Source organism: Rhincodon typus, chromosome 40 (assembly GCF_021869965.1).
Source record: "Rhincodon typus isolate 14 chromosome 40, sRhiTyp1.1, whole genome shotgun sequence".
Lineage (NCBI taxonomy): Eukaryota > Metazoa > Chordata > Chondrichthyes > Orectolobiformes > Rhincodontidae > Rhincodon > Rhincodon typus.
The window spans coordinates 5,082,901-5,105,486 of NC_063371.1; the positions used below are offsets into that span (position 1 = coordinate 5,082,901).

General features: G+C 41.8%; 1 protein-coding gene across 4 annotated transcripts in view; it reads left to right on the forward strand.

Moving 5' to 3' along the window:
* Nucleotides 1-5,047: 5,047 nt before the first annotated feature.
* zmat4a (zinc finger, matrin-type 4a) overlaps nucleotides 5,048-22,586 on the forward strand; it is a 158,277-nt gene continuing 140,738 nt past the window's right edge. For 3 of the 4 annotated variants that reach the window (XM_048618679.1, XM_048618682.1, XM_048618681.1), the window contains exons 1-2: nucleotides 5,048-5,224; nucleotides 22,373-22,477. In XM_048618679.1, coding sequence (XP_048474636.1) covers nucleotides 5,051-5,224; nucleotides 22,373-22,477 — 279 coding nt within the window. In that variant the 5' untranslated portion in view covers nucleotides 5,048-5,050. Of the gene's footprint in view, nucleotides 5,225-19,415; nucleotides 19,459-22,372; nucleotides 22,478-22,586 lie in introns of those variants that run through there. The other variant, XM_048618683.1, reaches the window with a different exon arrangement.

Genomic DNA, 22,586 nt, shown 5'->3' on the forward strand with positions numbered 1-22,586 from the left:
ATACAGTGGCAGCAATGTACACCATCTGCCAAGGCTTCTCCAACTACACCTTCTAAACACAGGAGAGGGACAAAGGCAGCCAATGACTGGGGACACCACCACTGCAAATTCCCCTCTGAGCCACACACCATCCTGACTTGAAACCACATCATCCTTCCATCACTGTCTTTTGGTCAACTTCCGAGAATGGCACAGACAACAGTTGTCCCTCCACCACATGGATCACAGTAGCTCAAGGTGGCAGCTCACACCACCTTCTCCAGGCTCATGTCTTGCGTGCTGAACACTCCAGAACTTGTGAAATTATTCAATTTCATTTTGTAAAAAAGTGCTTAGTTTACAGTGTTTGCAGAACTTCTGCAACTATTTTTCTTTTCATTAATCCCGTCCTGATCCTTTTCTGGACTCTGCTGTCAAAAGTTATGGGAGTGCATTTCAAATTACAAACAAAAATTAATTTTTTCCAAATACAATCTCAAATGTTGAAAAAACATGTACCAAATGCTGAATGAAGCATGAGTATGCCTGAATGATTAAATCAGCTTGATATTCCTTCTGCTGGGATGATTCATTGTGACCAGTAGGATAGATAGTGATGTAATTATTGACCTGTGGCAGTTGAGTTTGTTATAGCAATTCTGGCTTCAGCCATGCATTAATAGCCACTCTGTCAGCCAAATGTACTATCCAGGATCAATAATTTAACTGTGCTTACAAAATGACATAACCATCCTGCCCCTGGTACCCCCAACCCAGCACCACTTGTAAAAATAAATAATTGCTGTTCAAAGTGTTTATATTTGATGAAGAGTTCCTTTCTCAAAATGAGCAGCTATCAATTTCTAATGGTACCTCAGAAATGGTAATAAAGTATTAACTTAAGACCTAACAGAATACAGTATCATGTCAGAATTACCGATTTTATTCAGCATCCTGTACACAGCAATGCAAGCTAAATGGTGTTATTCTCCAGGCCAGTAAACAAGAGAGGGGATTAGCGGTTGCTGGCAGATAGCTTGCTGAAGCATCAGTGTGGTGTGTGACAGCAGTTAAGATAGCAAATGGGATCGTGGCTTGTGCAACCAGAGGATTAGAGCACAAATCTCCAGGAGGTGCTGAGTGTGTTCAGGTTTTTTATTTAGGATCACTCAGCGTACTGTATATAGTTCTAATCATCATACTACGTGTATCAAATATGGGCTTTGGAGAGGGAGCAGCCAGAAGCTGTTAAAGTGCCCACTTCATTGGTTTGTCTATACTTGAGTTTCAAGGAAATGCTGAAGTAGGTGATGCTTGCACTAGACAGGGAAGGGACCAGAATCATCAAAATGTCAAATTGCCAATTTTAGCAGGACAGATGGAAAAAACCAGCATTTTATCTAAACGTTGAGGCATTGCAGAGCTCTGAGTGTCTTTGAGCAAAAATCACAAAAGGTTTGCTTGCAGGTACACCAAGTAATCAAGCAAATGAATTGAATGCTATCATTTGTAACGAGGAGAACTGAATACAAAAGGAATGAGCTTCTGCTTCAGTTATACATGGCACTGGTGAGTCCACATCTGGAGTACAGTGTGCAGTTTTCTTCCTTATTTAAAGGAAGAATGCAAACGCATTGGAAGCAGTTTAGAGAATGTTACTTCACTAATATGCAGAATGAAGAGGTTTTCTTATTTGGAAGGGTTGGACAAACTCGGCTTGCCTCCACTGGAATAACAAGGTGTAGAGCTGGATGAACACAGCAGGCCAAGCAGCATCAGAGGAGCAGGAAAGCTGATGTTTCAAGAGCAAGAGGCTTGATAGAAATATAGAAGATCTCGACAAGGTCTTGACAGGATGGGTTTGAAGAAGATGATTCCCCTTACGAAAGAATCTAGAACTAGGAGTCACTGTTTAAACAGCAGAGCTTGCCCTTTGGAAACAGAGATGAGCTGATTTTTTTTACTCTCAGAGTCACGAGTCTTTGGCACTCTGTTGCTGAAAATGTTGTGGGAACAGAGTCCTTGAATATTTATAAGACAGAAGGAGACAGATGTCCACTGTCAGGGGTAGACAGAAATATGAATTTGAGGCTACAATCAGATTAACCATGATCTTATTGAATGGCAGAGTAGGCTCGAGAGGCTGAATGGCCTATTCCTGTTCCTTGTTCCAATGTTTGTATTGTACCCACAAAGTGTACTGGCAAGTTAAATCTCAACATCTTTAAAATTTTCAACACTGATCGGTTGGATTTTCAAGCTTAGGAGAGTGAGAATGATTTCACAACTTTGCACTGTGAGGCAGGGGGACCCATTTGTACCAGCAAATTCAAGACAAAGTTAGACAAGAATCCAAAGAACATACTGAAGAAAGAATATCTAAGGTGCAGCAGGTCATGATATTAGTCAGGTGCTGGAAGGATGCAATGTTTCTTCCACCCACCTCATCTCCACACATTCTTCTGTCCCAACTTTACGGGCTTTTATGTTGTACATGCCTGTCAGAATAATCACAGCAAGGTACAGAATGTGGAAAGAGAGAATGTTTTCATTGTATGGCTATGCCAGCTATGAACCTATTTCAGAGAAGCCTCCTTCCTACAGACATAACAAGGTGCAGAGCTGGATGAACACAGCAGGCCAAGCAGCATCACAGGAGCAGGAAGGCTGATGTTTCGGCTTCCTACAGACATTTAGTTTCCAACAACAATTGCTGCTGCTTTGTCCTGCCACTTCAAATTTACTCTTTGTTTTCTTTCATCAGTCTATTTCTTTGTGGCTTCCATTCACCCTCAACTGTGCCCTTCTCATCTTATTTAATTGAAGATCCTGATGGGGACAAGGAACACCCATTTTTATACACAGAACTATCAGCAATGCTGAACTCAGAAGAGCAGAGCACATACAGTGTTAATCCACTTCGCTATCCTTGTTGCAAAAAGACAACACAGGATGAACATTGACAATCTTAAATGTGTACATCTGCATTTATGTATGAGAAAAGTGCAAGCTGCATAGCAAGTAAAAACAGATAAAGCTCAATGTGGAGAGGAATTCACTGAGTGAATTCCAAAAAAAGACAAGATAATGTCTCCCATGAAAAGGATTTATGTAAAATTCTCACCACTTTTCTCATAAAATATAACAAAATGTTAATTTGAAGTATTTTGAGTTTTTATTTCTGGTTCTTATTATTACCATTTTTCAATTCCTTTCAGGTGTTTTCTTATATTTCAAAAATGATTGGCTGTAAAGCGCTTTGTGTCAACCTGAGGTCACGAATATCAATGCAAGTCTGTCTTCCTTTCTGCTTGGGGGGTAACAGTTCCATGGGAAATCTCAGCCCTCCATTATTTGACTCAGATGGTTTAGTGAGTAGACTATTCCAGAGCAAAACCAAGTTTAATTTCAACCAGTTAGATACACATATCCAATTGAGCAACAGGGAATGGAGGTGGTTTATTTTTCAGTTCTTTTGCTCTCAGATGAGGGAAAAAAATCTCAGGGCCACAACTGCTACCCTTGGTGATAATCAGCTAATTCAGCAGAGTTAGTAACACAAAAGCAAGGTGCAGAATGTATGAAAGACACAACATCTGCAGGCTCTGAATTGGTCTCCCACCGAAAAGCCAGAGGTTTGATCTTTAGTCAGAACAGGAGTTAAGTCACCCGTGTTTAGTTAAAATCTGATCCATCCTGCAGTTGGCAAAAGACGATTATTTCAGCAGTTTTTGTAGAGAGATTACAGGTTACCACATTGATTTTGAACAAGATGGGAATAAAGTTGAAATATATGTACAAAGGTTTAACTGTGCACTTTTTAAAAATTCAGATGAAACTGCTGAATCATGGTATAACTTTGACCCCAACAAAATTTTAACAGCCCATTGTATTAGATGACCACAACACAAAAGACTCTGTGTTTAGTTAAAAATCTTTCTTTGTCTGCCTCAGGAGGACAGGACCGTTCAAGTGGACTAGTCAGATAAATGGACCTCAGATTGCCTTGCAATGAGCTTGCTGTCTCCTTTCATCTGGATTTACCTCGGTGCCAGCAAGCGGTTTCTGCACCCCATGGTTTTGATCTGCCTAAATTATCTCGGCCTCCCCCAAATCTTGCTGGAAAGGGATGGGTTGGAGGCATGCAGCTGTCAGTTAGTGAGTATAGCCCAAGAAACTGCACTGACCTGATTCCCAGTTTGCCCCGAAATCCAGTATTATTGTATTTTTCTGTGTAATTATCTTTGTCTTTAGAAAAAGGTACCACATCTGATTTAATGGAGTCTGCACCAGGAGAAATTCACAGGGAGTCTGAATATACTTTGATGCTCTTTAATGTCCTTGAATATAAAGCAGGGTGTATTAGTGGGTCAATTCTGTTTTTTTTAAATCGTCACGTCCTATTTCTTTCACTTCCATTGAGGTTTCCTTGTGCAGGTCTGAACAGTAATGTTTGAAATGCAACATCCAAAATATCTCCCCGTGTGGGTGAAAGGGACAGTCCAACATTATAATTTGAAGTGTTAAGACACTTTTGTTAACAAAAAATAAAAGCACAAATAGATGCAATGTGCAATCGAAACTTAAATTCAGGACCAAGCAGGACTGAATGGCTGGAAAGACATTTGGCTGAATGGTTGGTGAGGTGATTTTTTTGGAAAAAAAAAGTACAATCCAGATTAATCTGCAAAACTCCTAAATCTGTGAACCTTTTGCCAAATCTGGATCCTGGACTGAGTGCAAGGTAAAAGAGACAGCCCCCTCTTGTCGTGAAAATAAAACTTACATCAAGCATAATGAAAGAAGGCATGGTTCTCCAATTCTATGTGTCAACATTAAGGACAATGCAAGCCTCCCGTTTTGTTTCTCTTCCGCCCCTGACCCTTGGAGCAATCAAGCAAGAGGCAGCTCCAGCTGTGCAGCCTGGTTGCTGAGAACGCGCGTGGACAATGACTAGCATCTGTCTAATCCAATGGGGCGGCAGGATTCTGGGTCCAGTAGCCAATGGGGAAGCGGGAGGAGGCAGAGGGCGGGAGCTTCCATTGTACTCCAATGTAGCCGCTGAGCATCAATGTTATATTTATACAGAGAGGAGAAAAAAAGATACGGTGATGATTTTATCCCCTCCTGCCTTCTTACTCCTGAATGTTTACATCGAATGGCTTACAGTGTCTCTGTCAAACTACAACACAATCTCTGTGTGCTTCCTTCTGGGTATTACCGAGAGGCTGGATTGCAACTGCAGGTATTGTGAAGTGGGATTTTCCCTGTTTTTTTCCCCCCAAAAAAAGCGTCGTAACTTTCGTACATTTCTTTTTCCAGGGCGTAAGATTTTAAAACTTATTGCGCTCGCTATTCATTTTTTTTTTTACAATAGAAGTTGCCTGTTTTGCTGGAGCTTTCTCTCTCTTCTTCCCCCGCCCGCATTCTCAAAGGTGAACATGAGCCAACAGGGCTCATCACTACAATCAAAGCTCATGGAGTGAGATCTGTTCTGTTTTTGCTCATTGTGACCTGTTTTCATATATGCAGATTGTTACCATGGATTTTCAGGCGGCAGAGGAAAAAACAGTGTGTACTCTATGGACTTTGGTGCACAGAATAGCTTTTCAGGATTCGGATTGGTCACAGAATGATGTGCGCATCTTTGCTAAAATATCTTGCTCCTTTAACAGGACGCTGCAACATATTTTGGCCCGAATGTTGAATGGCACAGATGTAATATTGTCAAATTTGTGCTTTGATGTAAATAGGAGCTTAGAGTGTGCACAATCCAGATCAGCCTTCCTGTTGCCTCGAAGAGAGAAGGAAATGTTAGACATCTCCAGTGTCGATACTGAAATTTCCAAAACAGTGGCATGGCTTGTGATTTCAAACAAAATGACTATTCAGATTCTGTAAAGTGACACGGGAGAGAGCTGCCAGGGCATTAAGTTATTACAAAAGCAGTCAATCAACACTAGCAGGCTGTGCCATATGCTGCCATTCATTTAAAATTTATGATTTTTTTTTAAACACAAAAACAAGCTTGCAGTTCAAAAGAATTTTGTCAATAATAGGAAAGATGGATGATTTTCTTGGCAGACAAAGAACAAAAGATGAAAGAAAAGCAGGAAAAAGATTTGAGTATTGAGAATCTAGCAATTGTCATGAATCTTTTTTAAGTCATCTAGTCAAAACAGGATAAAATAACCCAATTGCCATTGCACAGTGAAAGAACTTGCTGATACTTTCTTCACACAGTTGTAAAATTATGATAAATGTAAGTTGATATTTAACAGCTGCATTGAATTGGCCAAATACAAATGAACTCCCTCACAATCAACCAGAAATATATATTGTTGTCCCTGGCTATATTTTAGTTTGAAGAGTGCATTTGCTATTCATGGAGAAAAAGGGAGTACAGTTTCTAACCTGATGGTATTAGATAGTATCGGGCTTATGATCCTGGGGCATAAGGAGATTGCATTTGCAGAGGGATAACAGGCTTCTGAATACTTTGGTAGATTTGAAATCACAGTTTCCTTTACAGAAGTCACTATATTCCAAGTCTGTTAAGCTACAGATGCTTAATCAACTTGCTTTTAATGTTGTTAGGATTATCAGGTGGAGATGTTGGATGCAGGTAAAGCATTCAGTCCTGTACAACAGAAACAATGCACAACACAGATACCATACGTTGTCTGTCAGTACTTGGTTCAGAAACAGCATTAGCAGACACCTGAGATCTGGTCACTTGATTTATCAGTTGGAGGTGGTACAAAGCATGTGAGCTAAATAGAATGGGAAAGAGCTGAAAAAGCAGTGGAGTGGGGAAAATGCAATTAATGGACGAGCAGCATACGCAGTGAGGTGAAGCTTTTTATGTTTTTAAAAAAAAGACCAAAAAAGAATGAGGGGGAAAAAAGATTTCCTGTCACATACTCCAACTACTTTTGGTAAAGTCAAGAAGAGGAGGAATCTTATTCTAATATCAGCTTTCATCTTCAAAAACAGTGGAGAATTGAGAAAATCAACTTATTTTATCTTGTAACGAAATGTTGTTTCCTTGAACAAATTCATTTCATGCTATGTCCTCACTGTGCTGAAATGAAGACTGTTTACATGCTGTTCAAACTTGCTCATATCTAGGACAAATATTCTGGAACCTTTTAGTTCTCTCTCATGCCCTCCTCTACAACCAATAGGGTTTTTAAACTTCAAATTGGCATGACAAAATCCTGACTCCCTTATATACATTTGCAACCTTGAGGTGTCTAGCTTCTAATTGAATGGACTGATCAAAAGGCTTGAAGCATTTTAGCTGGTTAGTGTCTTTCAAAATGAATTGTATGAAATATTCTCTCATGTTTTACAGAATAGTAGTATTCCAATCAGCTAATGAATAGTTCCTGAGAAAATCACTGTCAAATGGATAAGCATTAGCAACCTTCTGCTGCATTATTTTGTCTAAATCAATTTTTAGGCCGCTTTTTTTTTTCAAGTCACAGCCCCATCATTTCCATCAATAAAAGAACTATTGTAATCTGTGCTCGGATTTCTGTTAGTACAGTCCTGGCAGTTTTTGGCGTCTTTCTTTGGTTTTCGTGAATCTCAGTCACCACACCTTGTAAGACCAGTGAGACCACTGATCAGGTGTGCATACTGAGTGCTAGTGTGCTTCGTCTTTGGACCTAGTGTGTCAAGCTGAAAATGGCGAGAATATAAAAGGGAGTACAGCAAACTAAATGCAGCAAATTTGAATTCAAATGACATTGTCACATTTTGGGGAAATGTCAAGAGTGTGCTTTGCAGCTTCTCCAAGAAACACTACTGCCAAGTTGTTGTGGTCACCTTTTTGGTAAGAATGATATGATATATTTGTTGCATACTGCATCTGAGGCCTTGAAGTTAGGTCATTGGATAGTCACATAAGAATAATTATTGCATTTACTTGACATTGCTTAATTGCTGTTTTTTTTTTGTGGAAAATTAACCCATTCTATACAAAGAATCATTCTGCATTCTTCCGTTAGTGGGCACAGTCTGAGCCTTGGGGTTGGAGATGATTGTGGAGATAGGCAATAGGGTAGATGACCAGGAACATTGATTTTGTAAACACTGCATTTGGTACAGGAAATCAGCGAGGGTCACGGTTTATAGGTAACAGGATATTGGCAACAGAATCTTTGGTAAATTGGGAATTGGATACAGATGAAGACAGTGTTGAAAAGAGAAACAAAATGTCAAGCTTGCAAAATGCTCCTTATGGTGAGATTATGCTAGTTTTTCCAAACATCAGTGTCTCAGTACAATATTTGGAGCTCCATTTCAGGTCAGTAAAGGTGCATACTGTGTGCAAGTGAAAAGTGAGCATGGAGATAAAGAAACAGACGTTAGACAGAATGTTACTACGTTCTGAGTGACGTGGGCTGTGGTGAAATTTGTGTGGCAGGATCAGCTGAGCAGTGTCCGATGCTGATCTTGATGTCTGGAGCATCTTGCACCATCTTTTATGCTTTTGATTAAACAGGCGAGTTTTTCACTCGGCGGCAGCAAGTTGGCAATGAAGGGGATTAAAGCCTGTCAGATGCCTTATTAATGCAGCCCAACTTGCCTTATTAATATTTGGCTTTCCATCTCACTAGATGTTGAGAAATCAGCATGGGTGCCTGGCAACATCAGCTCATCACTTGCCCCTTAGTACCTCCACTTTCCAAACAGCGCACAGTATTTCAGGGCCTACTTCCTGGACACTAGTCACACGCACCCCATGGCCATGGGAATTGCAGACATTGTGATTCGATATGTGCCACCCTCTAAGAACCTTCATGGCAAACTTATAGGTGGCTTCTCCACTTCAAAGCTGCACCTCAGGATGGGTTACTGATTAAATTGTAATGCTGCAACAAGGACAGTGTACACTCTGGGAGACATCTTCAGCTCACCGACTAGACTCGGCTAAATCTTTGGGCTTTTAACTCATTGTAGAAATGCATGCCCACTCTGAGCCTACCTGGATGCTCACAGCATCCCTGCCTTCATTTGCCTTGCCTTTTGGTGCTTTGACCTTCATAGAGATACCAGGCTTGCAGAACTCTTGTATTGCCACATCCACAAAGGCAGGAGGTTTGTCATGGTTGTCAGTAGGCCTCCGTTAAGTCAAGGGAGATGGCATTAGCTCAGGGTTTCCCAACCCAGTAAGTCATGGCAGCCTCCGATACCAGTCGAGTGGCTTGGAAATGGTCAGTCTGCCACTTGGGCAGTTGGCGTCAGGATATTCACGACATTAGTGGTTGGGAAGCCCACAAATGTCAGACAGCCCACAATCCATCTTGACTGTTCTTGCCCTATCGTAAGCACTTCTCTCCCAGAATGAGAGAGAGGCAGATATTATAAGTGATGAAAGTTGGTGGCACAGCTGTTACTTTTTTTTGAGGGTAGGAAGGTGTTCCAAGTGAGTGAGTACACAGCTCAGAGGCTATGGAGTGTCAATAGTGTCGTGGATTGGAGTGGGTAAGAGCAAGAAGATGATGCAGACAACAGTGAGTGGCAGAGCATCAACCTTGGTGGCACAGTCTAAAGGAGCAGAGATTGAATGTGTGAGGTGTCGGAGAGAAGGTGGTGGCAGTTACATTGGCAAATTGGCGAAGGACGTTGATCTCCTTCCAGACATTTGGGATTTTTCCAGATGGCTGAGATTGCTGTAACCTGGGTGCCAGTCTTGAACCAGCTTGGCATGGCCTGGTGTTGCGGCTTCCACTGTTGGTCCTGGGAGAAGCGAAAGTTCCACATTTTGCAAAACACTACTGAGCAGCACCTCCAGATCCTTGCCCCCAAAGTGGTGCAATGATTTTCCCCTGTCTGCTAGTCTCAAGGCAAATTTGAGAAACCGTACAGGTCGGCTCTGGATTGGCAGTGCTCGTCTGGATGCACATTGGCCTGTTAAAGATGGTGTAAGCGACGGAATGTCTATCCTTTGGCTACTATTCATTAAGTGGTGAGGTGTTTGAAGAACAGTGCATGTCGGACGGATCTAGAATGGGATGTGAGGAATGCCATTGGGGAAGGTAAGTAGTTAATGAGGCACATTTGGTAATTTAAGTGAAATCTCAATGACTCTTGCAGCGAGAATCTCTGGAAAGAACTCAATGCAACTCGCATTTGTCCAAAAAGATTCAGCCAATGAAATTGTACCTAAAGAATGGGGAGCATCTTGAGTAGAGGAGAACCGACCATCTTCATCTGCTTCATCAATGACCTTCCTTCCATCAGAATTTGATGACTGCACAGCAAACACTAATGTTCAGCACCACTTGTGAATCCTGAGAAACTGAAGCAGTCCATGTTCAATTGTAGCAAGACCTGAACAATATTCAGGCATGGGCTGATAAGGGACAAGTAACATTTGTGTCACACAAATGCCAGGCATTGACTATCTCCAATAAGAGACAATCTTGCCATCACCTCTTGGAGTTCAATGGTCTTACCATCACTGAATTCCCCACTAACAACAACTTTCTCGGGTTAGCATTAACCAGAAACTGATCTGGCCTAGCCGTACAGATACAGTCGTGACAACAGCAGGCCAGAAGCTAGGAATCCAGCAGTGAGTAACTTGCCTCCTGATTCCCCAAATGCGTGTTCACATCTACAAGGCACAAGTCAGGAGTGTGATGGAGTGCTTTCCGCTTGTTTGGATTGGTGCAGCTCCAACAGCACTCAAAGCTTGACACCATCCAAGGCAAAGCAGCCTGCTTGATTGGCACCACATCCACAAGCATCCACTCCCTCCACCACTGGTATTAGTAATAGTAGGGTGCATTATTTACAAGATGCACTGCAGAAGTTCACCAAAGCTCCTTGGACAGCACCTTCCAAACCCACAAATCCTTCCAGCTAGAAGAAAGGCAGTAGATAAGTGGGAGCAGCATGACCTGCACGTCCTCCTCCAAACTGCTCACCGTCCTGACTTGGAAATAGATCACCTTTTTTCTTTTTGTGTTGTTAGGTCAAAACCCCGGAACTCCGTCCCTAACAGCATTGTGGATCTACCAACAGGACATGATCTGTAGTGGTTCAAGAGATCAGATAAAGAATGGAAAGAACATCATAACAAAAACAAAAGTAGCTATTCAATTTGTTCAGTAAACTGTAAAGCTTGATACAAGTAAACAGGGAGAAACTTGTAATCAGCAGCCGGAAGAATAATAAGCAGAAGATAGACTTGAAGATTTTTGGTTTTGAAAAAACACAGAATTTGTTTATTTATTTATGTAGGTATAAATGATCTAGAACTTACAACTTTCACTGTTACTTTTAAAATGCAATTGCCAACAGAGTTGAAAAGGAAATATTTACAGTATTCCTGGGAGAGAATGAGGACTGGACTAATTGGACAACTCTTTCAAAGAGGTGGCACAGGCTAAATGTGTGAATGGCTGGCATCCTTCTGTGTCATCTCATTCTATGATTTCACAAAGCTGCTCAACTGATTTGTGTTATTGCACTGGTATGCAGATTACATTGGAAGTTTCATCCTTCTCATTGGCTGTATTAGTATTAACACCAAATGTCAGAAGGCTTTTAGGTACTCTTAGCCAAAGTCGTTCAAAAACAAAGATGCATTTGAAATGGTTGAGCTCTTTGCTCCAGGTCAGTGCACATCCTAAATAGCTGATATTCTGTGTCCATCAGCCTGTACAAAAAGCTGTGCACACATATATGGTTTTTACAGATCAATTAGTGTTACTCATGGACCTGTCTGTCATGCTGAAAATTAACAATGATTTTGCATAACACTTTGCTTGGAAATGGTCAGCCAAATCTTTGTACGACAAATGCAATGTTCAGGTGGTAAAGGACAAGTGTTAAAACCTTGAAGAAAGAAAACAAGATGAAAAGACTACTTTGCATTCAGATGTCCGTGGTCAATCATTTGGATGTTGTTGTCCCCTGAACTCCCAACCACTTACAATTTCTTTCCTCCCTGAATGTGGTGCCTTCTTTTGTTCTTCTTGGTGTATAGTTTCTCATTTGAACCTTTGTGTTTCCCTGAATGACTGACTGAGCATCATCAGCCTATATAAGTATAGGAAAAAGTCTTTTTTATGTCTTCAATTTGTACAACATCTTTCCCAAGTTCCTTGCAGCCAACGAAGTACTTTGAGATATTATGAGGTACTCGTGTCCTAAATGCAGTTACTATTGTCATCTATGATGCACATCAGCCTTTTTTTGAGATCAGTCTTCCAAATTCAAAAACATGACAAATGACCAAATAATCTGCTTTTATGTTGGTAACTCTGGGAGGAATACTGGCTAGGACACCAAGGCTAAATCCACTGCTCTTCTTCAAAATAATACCTGGGATCTTTTTGTTTTAAAACTCTATTTTGCACAAACTCCTCTGAAGTAAGTCAGAATCAGGGTAAAAATTGTTCAGCTTAAATCCATCCTTAACTGGTTTGGCCTATATATGACTCTAGAACAACAAGAAACCATGTGGTTGACTCTTGATGCTGTGAAGTGGTCCACAGAGCCAATCAGTTCAAAAAGCAATGAGGCATGGGTGAAAAATGCCAGCCTTGCCAGCAACACCCACATCCGATAAGAATTCATTTTAATATACCAGCTTGAAGATTTAAGGTCTAAGATTTTAAGATTTATAGCAGCTCAGGTAAAAGTTACCTTTTCTCTTGTGGGAGAAACTTTGACCTTGTACTGTGTAGCACATAAACTCAAATGGTCGCCCCACTTTTGAATAATCTGAAAATAGTGTCATGGAAGTTTTGGCAACAAGACTATTTCACAAATTTGGTGTCACTCCCTCGGAGGATTGATGAGGGTAGTACAGTGAAAGTTGTTGACATCAATTTCACAAGGTCCCACTGGCAGTCAATGAGAAAAGTAAAAGCCCATGGGTTACAGGATAGTGGCCTAATTGGATCCAAAGTTGGCTTTGTACCAGGAAACACAGGTTTATGGCTGCCCTTGCAAATGGAAAGCTGTTTCAAGTGGTGTTCCACAAGGCTTGGTTTTGGGCTTCCTGTTGTTCATTTTATATATTAATGAATGGACTTGACCATGGGGAGCACAATTGGGAAATGTGCAAATGACACAAGAATTGTCCATTTAGTGAATATTGTCGAAGATAGCCGCAAACTCCAATGATGTAGACAGGTTGGTGGATTGGGCAGGAAAGTGACAGAGTTCAACTTTGATAAGTGTAAGGTAATGCTTTTTGGGGAGTCCTAGAGTCATTCAACATGGAAACAGACCCTTTGGCCCACTTCTCTGTGCTGACCAGATTTCCTAAAGTGAACTCGTCCCATTAGTCCCTCCGTGAAATGAGAGGCAGTGACTAAGTGGTATTATTGCTGGACTGTTAATCCAGAGATCCGGGTCATGTTCTGGGGATACGGATTCAAAGTCAACATGGCATATGGTGGAACTTGAAATCAGTTAAAACTTTGGAATTAAGTCTAATGATGACAATGAACACATTGCCGATTGTCAGAAAAAAACCCCATTTTTAGGGAAGGAAACTGCCATCCTTATCTGGCCAAGCGTACGTGACTCCAAACCCACAGCAATGTGGTTGACTCTTAACTACCCTATGGGCAGCTAGAGTCAGGCAGTATATAGTGACCTAGCTAACTATGCTCTCATCCTGTGAATGAATAGTTTAAAAAAAAAAAAAAAATTGCCTGTGTTTGGCCCATATCCCTCAAAACCTTGCCTATCCATGTACCTGTCCAAATGTCTTTTAAATGTTGTAATTGTACCAGCCTCCACCACTTCCTCTGGCAGCTCATTCCATATATGCACCTCTGTGTGAACAATGTGTCCCTCAGCTCCCTTTTTTCTTAAATCTTTCCCTCTCTCCTTAAACCTCTGCCCTCGAGTTTTGGATTCCCCTACCCTAGGAAGAAGTCCTTGGCTATTCATCTGATCTCTGCCTGTCATGATTTTATAACCCTCTATAAGGTCGCCCCTCAGCCTCCTAGACTCCAGGGAATAAAGTCCCAGCCTATCCAACCTCCCTATTGCTGAAATGATCCAGTCTTTGGTTACATCTTTGTAAATCTTTTGTGTGTCCTTTCCAGTTCAATAACATCCTTCCTATAGACAATAACTGGGGATACACTGAGAGGGGTGAATGAAGTGAGAGATCTTGGCGTGCAAATGCAAAAGTCCCTATAAGTAGCAGTACAGGTAACAAGGTTGTAAAGGAGGCATATGGAATGCTACTCTTCATTGGCAGAGGTACAAATCACAAAAGTAGTGATATAATGATGATACTGTATAAGACCCCTCATAACTACCTCAATCATGTCACCCCCCGACCTTCTCTGTTCCAAGGAGAACAACCCCAACCTCTCCAATCTCTCCTCCTAGCAACAATTCCAAACTCGGGAAACTTTCTACTAAATCTTCTCTGTACTTTCTCCAGAGCAATTACATCCTTCCTGTTAACAGTGACCAGAACTACGCCCAATACTCCAGCCGTGGCTTCACCAATACCTTATGGAGACAAATCAATGGCACATCTGTGGGGTTATCCCTTTCAGGACTTAATGCAGAGGCAGTCATGCAAAGACTGGAACGCACCATCCTCCCCTTTATACAGCCAAGACTGTGGATTCGATACGTGGACAACACATTTGTCGTCATTAAACGCACCAAGTTAGAGGCACGCCATCTCATCAGCAACGCTTTCACCAGGATCAAAGTTACGAGGGAAGAGGAAGACAACAGTCAACTTGTATTTCTAGACTTCAGGGTAGAATGAATGACCAACGGGTAGCTCCAAATTACAATATATAGGAAGGTCACCCACACTGACCAAATCCTCAATTTCCACAGCAATCACCCCAACGGCCAGAAACAAAGCTGTGTTAGGACACTATTCAAATGGGCCACATCTCTCAAACACACCAGAACTACGCAGGAAGGGGGAAGAGCACCTCTAAAAGGTCTTTGCTAACAACGGATATCCCAACAACTTCATCTGCAGGTGCCTGCTAGATTAATAATGACAAGAGGGCACAATATGTCCCAAGACACTGGCCACACTAGCCTATATCAAGAACATACCAGAACTGACAACGAGACTCCTGCGACCACTAGGAATCATGGTAGCACACATTCACAGCCACACTACAGCAAACATTCACAAGGACCAAAGACCCCATATACCATGACATGCAGGACCAATGTAGTTTACAAAATATATTATAACATATATATTAAACAAACGTTACAATGGCCAGACTGGAAGGAAACTAGCCATCAGAATATACGAACACCAGCTTGTAGCAAATTGACATGACAAACGTTTCCTCCTCTCAGTGCCTTCGGACAACGTGACCATCCTAGCTCAAGCCAACCACAGACACGCACAGGAATTTCTAGATGACTTGTGTTCAAACTGTAATGCAATCAACAAATATGTGGAATTAGATGCCATATACAAACCCATGCAGAACAGAAGTGAAACTGACACAACCCAACTTAACAGACCAGATCATATAAATACCAAATGGAGTAGAACGTCAGAGGTCGCACAGATGATGTTACCTAGCATGCTGACAAAAAGTCTGTACGATCACCAGCCAGCTCGGTGAGCAAGCTACAAATCTTTCCAAGAACCTTAAAGACCAGATTATCTGTTTTTGGGATGTTGATTGAGGGATAAATTTTTGACATGAACATCACGGATAAGTCCACTGCTTTTATTTGGAATAGTGCCATGAGATCTTTTACGTCCACCTGAGAGAGTACATGGAGTAGTGATTGGGACTGTTGATCTGGTCCAATCAGGGAGCCCTGGCTGACAGATACAAACAGGAGAATCAGACATCCTGTTCGCGCTGAGTTGGCTCTGAGGGAGCTGGATCAGTGCCAAGGACTTTAAAGGGTGACTTGGTGATGGGATACTGGTCTCTGTGGAGTTATTTCACTGGTGACGAGAGGAAAGGACCCTCTTGAAGAAATTCGCTCTGAACAGTCTTTGACTTGGAATAAGCATTTCTGGTATCATGCCGGTATTTGGGAAGCATGACTTGTTTGATCCTGACATCAAAGACTGGGCACAGTTCTGGAAAGAATGCGTTTTTTTTTTCAGGCAAATGACATTGGGGCAGATGTAAAGCAACGAGTAATTCTCCTGTCAGTTTGTGGACTTGCAGCCTTTTATGGTTATTAGGAGCCTAACTCTCCCTGAGGCACCGGATACAAAAACCTTTCAAGAGTTGACAGATTAGTTGAGGAATATTACAACTCCAAGCTTCCTCTAATTCTGAGACGGTTTTACTCAGCAATTCGAGAACCAGGGGAATCTGTATCAGGATTTTTGATGAGGTTAAGATGACTAGCAGAGGAGTGTGACTTTTGGTTTAATCCTTTAATGAGATGCTGAGAGACCATTTGGTTTGTGCGATTAATGATATAACCATGCAAAAGCGCCTACTAACTGAAGCCCAACTGAATGTCAGACAAGCAGTACAACTGGCTTTATCACTGGAAAATGCAGCAAGTGGAGCACATGAGTTGCAGGGTATTCCAATGGAGTGGACACCCTTGCCACTCCAGAGTTTGGGGAACACCACTTGGGTGAAGGCAATTGCATGGCCTCACTCAGGACATGTCCGAAACAGAGGGACTCTAGATCAGCATACTGCAAAACCCCAAAACAAAATCAAGCCTTGGCCAAACACTTAAAATTTTCTTCAGGATCTGGGGCAGCATGCCATTGTAGGTGCTGACAGTGTGCCGACTCAAGACAGCAAAAGAGTCCCACTAGATCTAAATGGAGTAAGAGAACTCATAGGCTGGTATTTAGGAGAGTGCATGCCCTGGAAAGTCCACCTACAACTAGTTTGGAGTAGTTGAATTGCTTAGCAAAATCCAAATCAGAACCAATCAAAATAAATGTTTGGCTAAATGGTCACCTAATTCTAATGGAGGTCGCCAATTATCTAGATGACATGCTAATAACAACAGGGAAGACCAATTAGGAGCACTTGGAGAACTTGGGCATAGACCTTAAGCATTTCTCCAAGGCAGGTGTATGCCTTAGAAGGGAAAAAACATGAGTTCCAAGCACCCCAAGTGACCTCCTTGGGCTACAGAGTTGACAAAGCTAGGGTTAAATCTGTTAGAAGATAAAGTGAGGATGATCAGAGCTGCCCGGTTCCCATGTCTGTTCTGGACCGTAGGTCTTTCCTTGGGTTGGTAAATTATTATGGAAAGCTCATACATAACCAGGCTTCCATTCTGGCACCTTTGCATTAACTCTTTTTTTTTTTAAAAAAAAAAAAGGCTCAGCCTTGGAAATGGTTGCATTGCCAAGCTATAGCTTTCAGGGAAGTGCAGAAACAGCTATCATCCTCAAAGGCATTTGTACACCTCGATTCCAACAGTGATCTGGTATTGATATGTGATGCCTCCCGTTACAGTTTTAGAATAGTATTAGGTCATAGGTGGCCCACTGTAGAGAAATGCCCAAAAGCGGATGCATCCAGGACTTCACCTAATGCAGAGCATAAATATGTCCAGATAGAGGCAGAAGGTTTGGTAGTCATATTGTAGTCAGGAAATTCCACCAGTACCTTTTTACGGGTGTAAATTTACAATAATAGACTGCAAACCCCTGCTGGGTCTCCTTAATGAAAACAAGGCAGTGCTGCCCATAGCTTCAGGCCGAATTCAGCAGTGAGCTCTAATTCTAAGTGCGTATAATTACAAATTGGAACTCCTCCAGGAGACCAAGCAGCAAATGCGGATGCATTGAGCTGCCTCCAGATGACAGATACACTGCTGTTGTTACCGCCAATGGAAGAGTCTGTAATGGTTTTAAATTTTCTGGACACACTTCTTCTCATCACAGCTGACAACATCAGACATTGGACACACCGATCCGGTCCAGGCAAAATTGAAACAGCTGGTGGTGATGGGGGAAAGAAAAGGGCTGTCACAATCAGAGTTGAAATCTTTTTGAAACCAGAGAGACCAGATCGTAGTAGAGGAATAAATATTATTACGGGGAGCAAGAGTGATTGTCCCGAGTAAAGGTCGTCGTCACCAGACGCTGGCTGAACTCAACCTGGATCATCCAGGAGTTTCCAAAATGAAGATGTTGCCGAGAAATCATGTCTGGGGGCCAGGATTGGATGCAGACATAAGTTTATTGGTGGGCAGTGCCCAGAGTGCCAGCAAGGACAAAAATTAGCACCAGCAGGTCCCCCTACATTCAGGGAATGGCCAGGTAAACCCTGGACTTGGTTACATGTCGAATTAAGGAAATCCTTTCATGGAGTCAATGTTCTTTGTCATTGTGGACATTCACTCAAAGTGACTGGATGTGAATTGTGTTCATTTGTCAAACACGGGGATGATATTAGAAAAACTGTGGGCATCTTTTGCAATACACGGAATCCCGGAAGTGTTGGCCACAAATAACAGGCCATCACTCACCAGTAGGGAGTTTGGATCTTTCCTAAATTCAAATGGTATTCATCAAATAACGACAGCTCCATACCATCCATCATCCAATGGTCTGGCAGAAAGAGTAGTCCAAACTTTGAAGGCACACTTAAAGAAATAGCCTACTGCTTCACTAGATAACAAACTGTCGCAGTTCCAATTTGACTATTGGATCACCCCTCATGCAACTACAGGGCTAGCTCCAGCAGAATTGCTAAAGGGGAGAAGACTCCACATTAGGATAAATCTGATCTTCCTGGGCCTGGAGGAGGGGGGAGAAATGTGAAACAGAATCTGGAATGCCAGTACTGGTACAAGACTCCACTAAATGAGAGAGGCAGTTTTCCTCAGGGGATGAAATTTGGTGCAGGGCCATTTCCATGGTTCCTACATGAATAAGAGGCATGGTTGGTGTGAGGTCAGGTCCAGTGATGTGTACAGTTCCGGTAGCTGTGATGGTTCTGAACAAGCACGCGGACCATATGGAAGCTGCAAATTTGCAAACGATGCAGGCGCAAAATGTGCCCGGCTCCTTTGACACCTTTTCCGACTGTTCCAGAACCTGTGGGTTCACCCTGTCCATCAAGCGTTGAAGATATTTTGAATCTGAGATGAACATGGTGAATGTCACCACCTCCATGTATTTGCTGCCTGAGGAAGAGAATGAATTTCTTCTGTGACACTCCAGGCGCAAGAGGCGCACTACTGTGTGTGACACACCACTTGTATCTGAGGCAGAGTTGGAGGAACCTGACCCAGTGCAAAAACTCCCCAGGGGGAGCTACTAAAAAAAGAACTGGTCTATGCCTCGGACTTGGAGTGGTAGCGATGTAGTGATTTGTAATGAGGTCAACCAGGTGGACCTCATTGAATCTGAGTTCTATGATTAGGGCTGTTAATCTGGTCTAATCAGGGAACTGTGTGACCCATAAGAACAAGAGTGTCAGACATCCTGTTCACTCCGGGAGCTGGCTCTGAGGGAGCTGTATCAGCATCAAGGACTTTCCATGTGTAAGTAAAGAGTGATTTGGTGATGCAATATCAGCATCTGGGGAGTAATTTCAGATGGGACATCAGCTTAATGCCTTGTCAGAAGGACAATCCCACCGACTGTGCCACACTCCCTAGTTACTGCAGGGATTTTTCTGTTCAAGCCTGGAATAGGACCTGAAACCAACCCGTGTGGCACAGAGGCAAGGGAACTGTCAACTGAGGAACATGTTACACAACAAAACAGATATGAGCAATGCAGACAGGAAGGTCTAGGTTCAACTAGCTGAGCTATCTCATCACAGTTAGTAGAGCCTGCTACACTGTTTCTATGCCAGAAAATTTGAGCTCTTGATCAGTAACTTGTCGCCCCTGATGGAAACCAATGAATTGGGCACCAAGTTCCGCCATTGTCGAAAACCTTGCAACATCAAATATCTGGACTGTCACATCCTTTGTAGAGATAGGCAGCAGATGGTAAATAGTGCCTGTCAAAACATATTACAGCTTGGGCCAGAAAAATGCTGATTGGAGAGGAAATGTATGAAACAGAAACAATTGGATTAAATAATTAAGAATCAAGACTGTGATCAAAGGAAAGTACAGCAAGTGCGTTGTGTGGAACGTGCATTCTTTTGGCTTTGGATTGAAATGATATTGTTTCAACAGCAACGTGATTAGAAAATGTTTTTAAAAAAGTGGCACAGCTCTTCATTTACTGTGGCAAAGTTAGTATTAAAGCAAATTTTTTTTTTTTTTTGTAACAAATGAAATTTAAGTGAACAGCAATGCAGGAACAACTGAAATGAAGGGAAAATGGAGAATGCAACTTGAGGAATTGCACTGACCTGGAAATGAAATTTCACTGGCATAATCCTCAGTGTAAAGCAGTTTAGTTTAAGTCTCCATGGTTTTTGGCAAGTCTCTCAATGTTTTAAGTTGATCTCACAGCACATTAGTTTCTTCAGATCCCTGCATTATGATTTGTGTTATTTTTGAATGTGTACTCAATTTAACTTGTCCACATCATGCCCTTGGTGACATGATGTGTGGATATGTGTCTTCCTTCAATGCTACTAGTGACCAGCACTCCACGTCTCTGCCACCATCCTTGATTTCATGATCGTTACAAAGTTTGGCTTCTTTAGCCAGCTTCGAGTTATACAAAAGTTTCAAATGGGAGACACAAAGGGAACAAATGACACAAATTAAAATCGGGGGCCAGTAACAGTTTTGAATAAGCACAGAAAAATAAATGGACTTGAATCTCTTTTTAAGCTATAACTAGGGCCCTTACCTCTGGCCCATATGTCCATGTTCAGATCCAAGGCAATAAATGCTGGCCGAGCCAACAACACCCTCGTTCCATGAACAAATAAAGAAGAAATGTGAAACTAAGGAGTTCAGAAATGAATGCATTGCTTCTTTTAGGGTTTCCCAAGAGAATAAAGAAAATCGCTGAAGTGCTATGGCTGGTTAATTTGTCTCCCTGAAGTTCAGGGCCAACAGGGGCTTTAACCTGCAGCATCTCATTTAGAAAATGGTTCCACAAAATGTCAAGTTAGCTGACATTCTCAACTCCCTGAGTCAATCACAGGCCATGGCAAGCAGGGAGGAAAATGGAGTGAAGGCAGAAGTTCACCCATGATGTTACTGAGTAGTGATGCAGGTTTGAAGAGGTGTGTGGTCAACTTCCGGTATTTCTTACTCTTAGGTCAGATTTGAATTCCACCTTTTTGAGCCATGATTTTCAGGGTTAGAAGTACAAATACAGATTAATTATCAACACATTGATGGAATAAAGAGTGAAAATAAACCATGTTGGGGAATGTTGGTGTTGCTGGGTGAGGTTAATAATACCTGGTATCATTAGCATTGAGAGGAAACAGAAGAAAAATCAAAAATAATCATGGAGAAATAATTTTAAAAATGTGAAAGCTGAACAAAGCTGAAGTACCAAAGGTGCCTCATGGTTTGGAAATAATCAGTTGGTACAATATCAGATCAGCCATCCATTAGAGTCAGAGAGATGTACAACACAGAAATGGACCCTTCGGTTCAACTTGACAAGGTTGATGAGATATGCTAAATTAATCTAGTCCCATTTGTCAGCATTTGGCCCATATTCCTCCGAATCCTTCCAATTATGTTTCCATCCGTATGTCTTTTGAATGTTGTCATTATACCAGCCTCCACCACTTCCTTTGGCAGTTCAATCTAAATACTCTTCACCCTCTGTGTGAAAAAGCTGCCCCTTAAGTCCGTTTTAAATCTTTCCCCTCTCATCTTAAACCTGTGCCGTCTAGTTTTGGACTCCCCTACATTGGGGAAAAGATCTTGACTATTCACCCTACCCGTGTTCCTCACGACTTTATAAACCTTGATAAGGTCATCCCTCAGCCTCCAATGCGCAGAGAAAATAGCCCTAGCCCATTCAGCCTCTCCCTATAGCTCAAACCATCCAACCCTGGCAATATCCTTGTAAATCTTTTCTGAACCTTTTCAAGTTTCACAACATCCCTCCTACCAGGGAGACCAGAAATAAACACCACATTCCAAAAGTGACCTCATCAATGTCCTGTATATCTTTTTCAGTTTTTTTAATTTCAAATGAAAATCAAAAGCCATGTATGAGCTGACTAATCCCAACTTACCCGTCTTTCACGTTTTATCTAGTATCAGAACTTATTTTCATTCAGTTAGAGCTGTTATAGGAGGTCTTGATTTCAACAGCGGATAAAATAAGGAGGAAGAATAGGGACAGCAGCATGTTTGCAACATTGGTGAAAGGAAAAAGCAAGGCTAGCTTGCAGGAGCACTCAGCGTTATCGAACCAACAATAGTTTACATTACAGTTGAGATGTTACAACTTCCTTTGTTCCTTTCAATTTGCCCGTGTCTAATGTAGTTTGCCTCATTTATTTTGTTCAATTAGATGAAGTCTGCTGGAACAGTTGACCAGAATTTATTTACTGACACCTACTGTAAGGTATGCAGTGCTCAGCTGATTTCAGAGTCTCAGAGAGTGGCACATTATGAGGTAAGATTTCAGCTGTTTACTTGAAAATATGCATTTCCTTTTCAATACCATGTCCTTTTTTCAACAAATTATATTTAACTGAGAAGCTTGAGAACAATTTGAAAGTCAT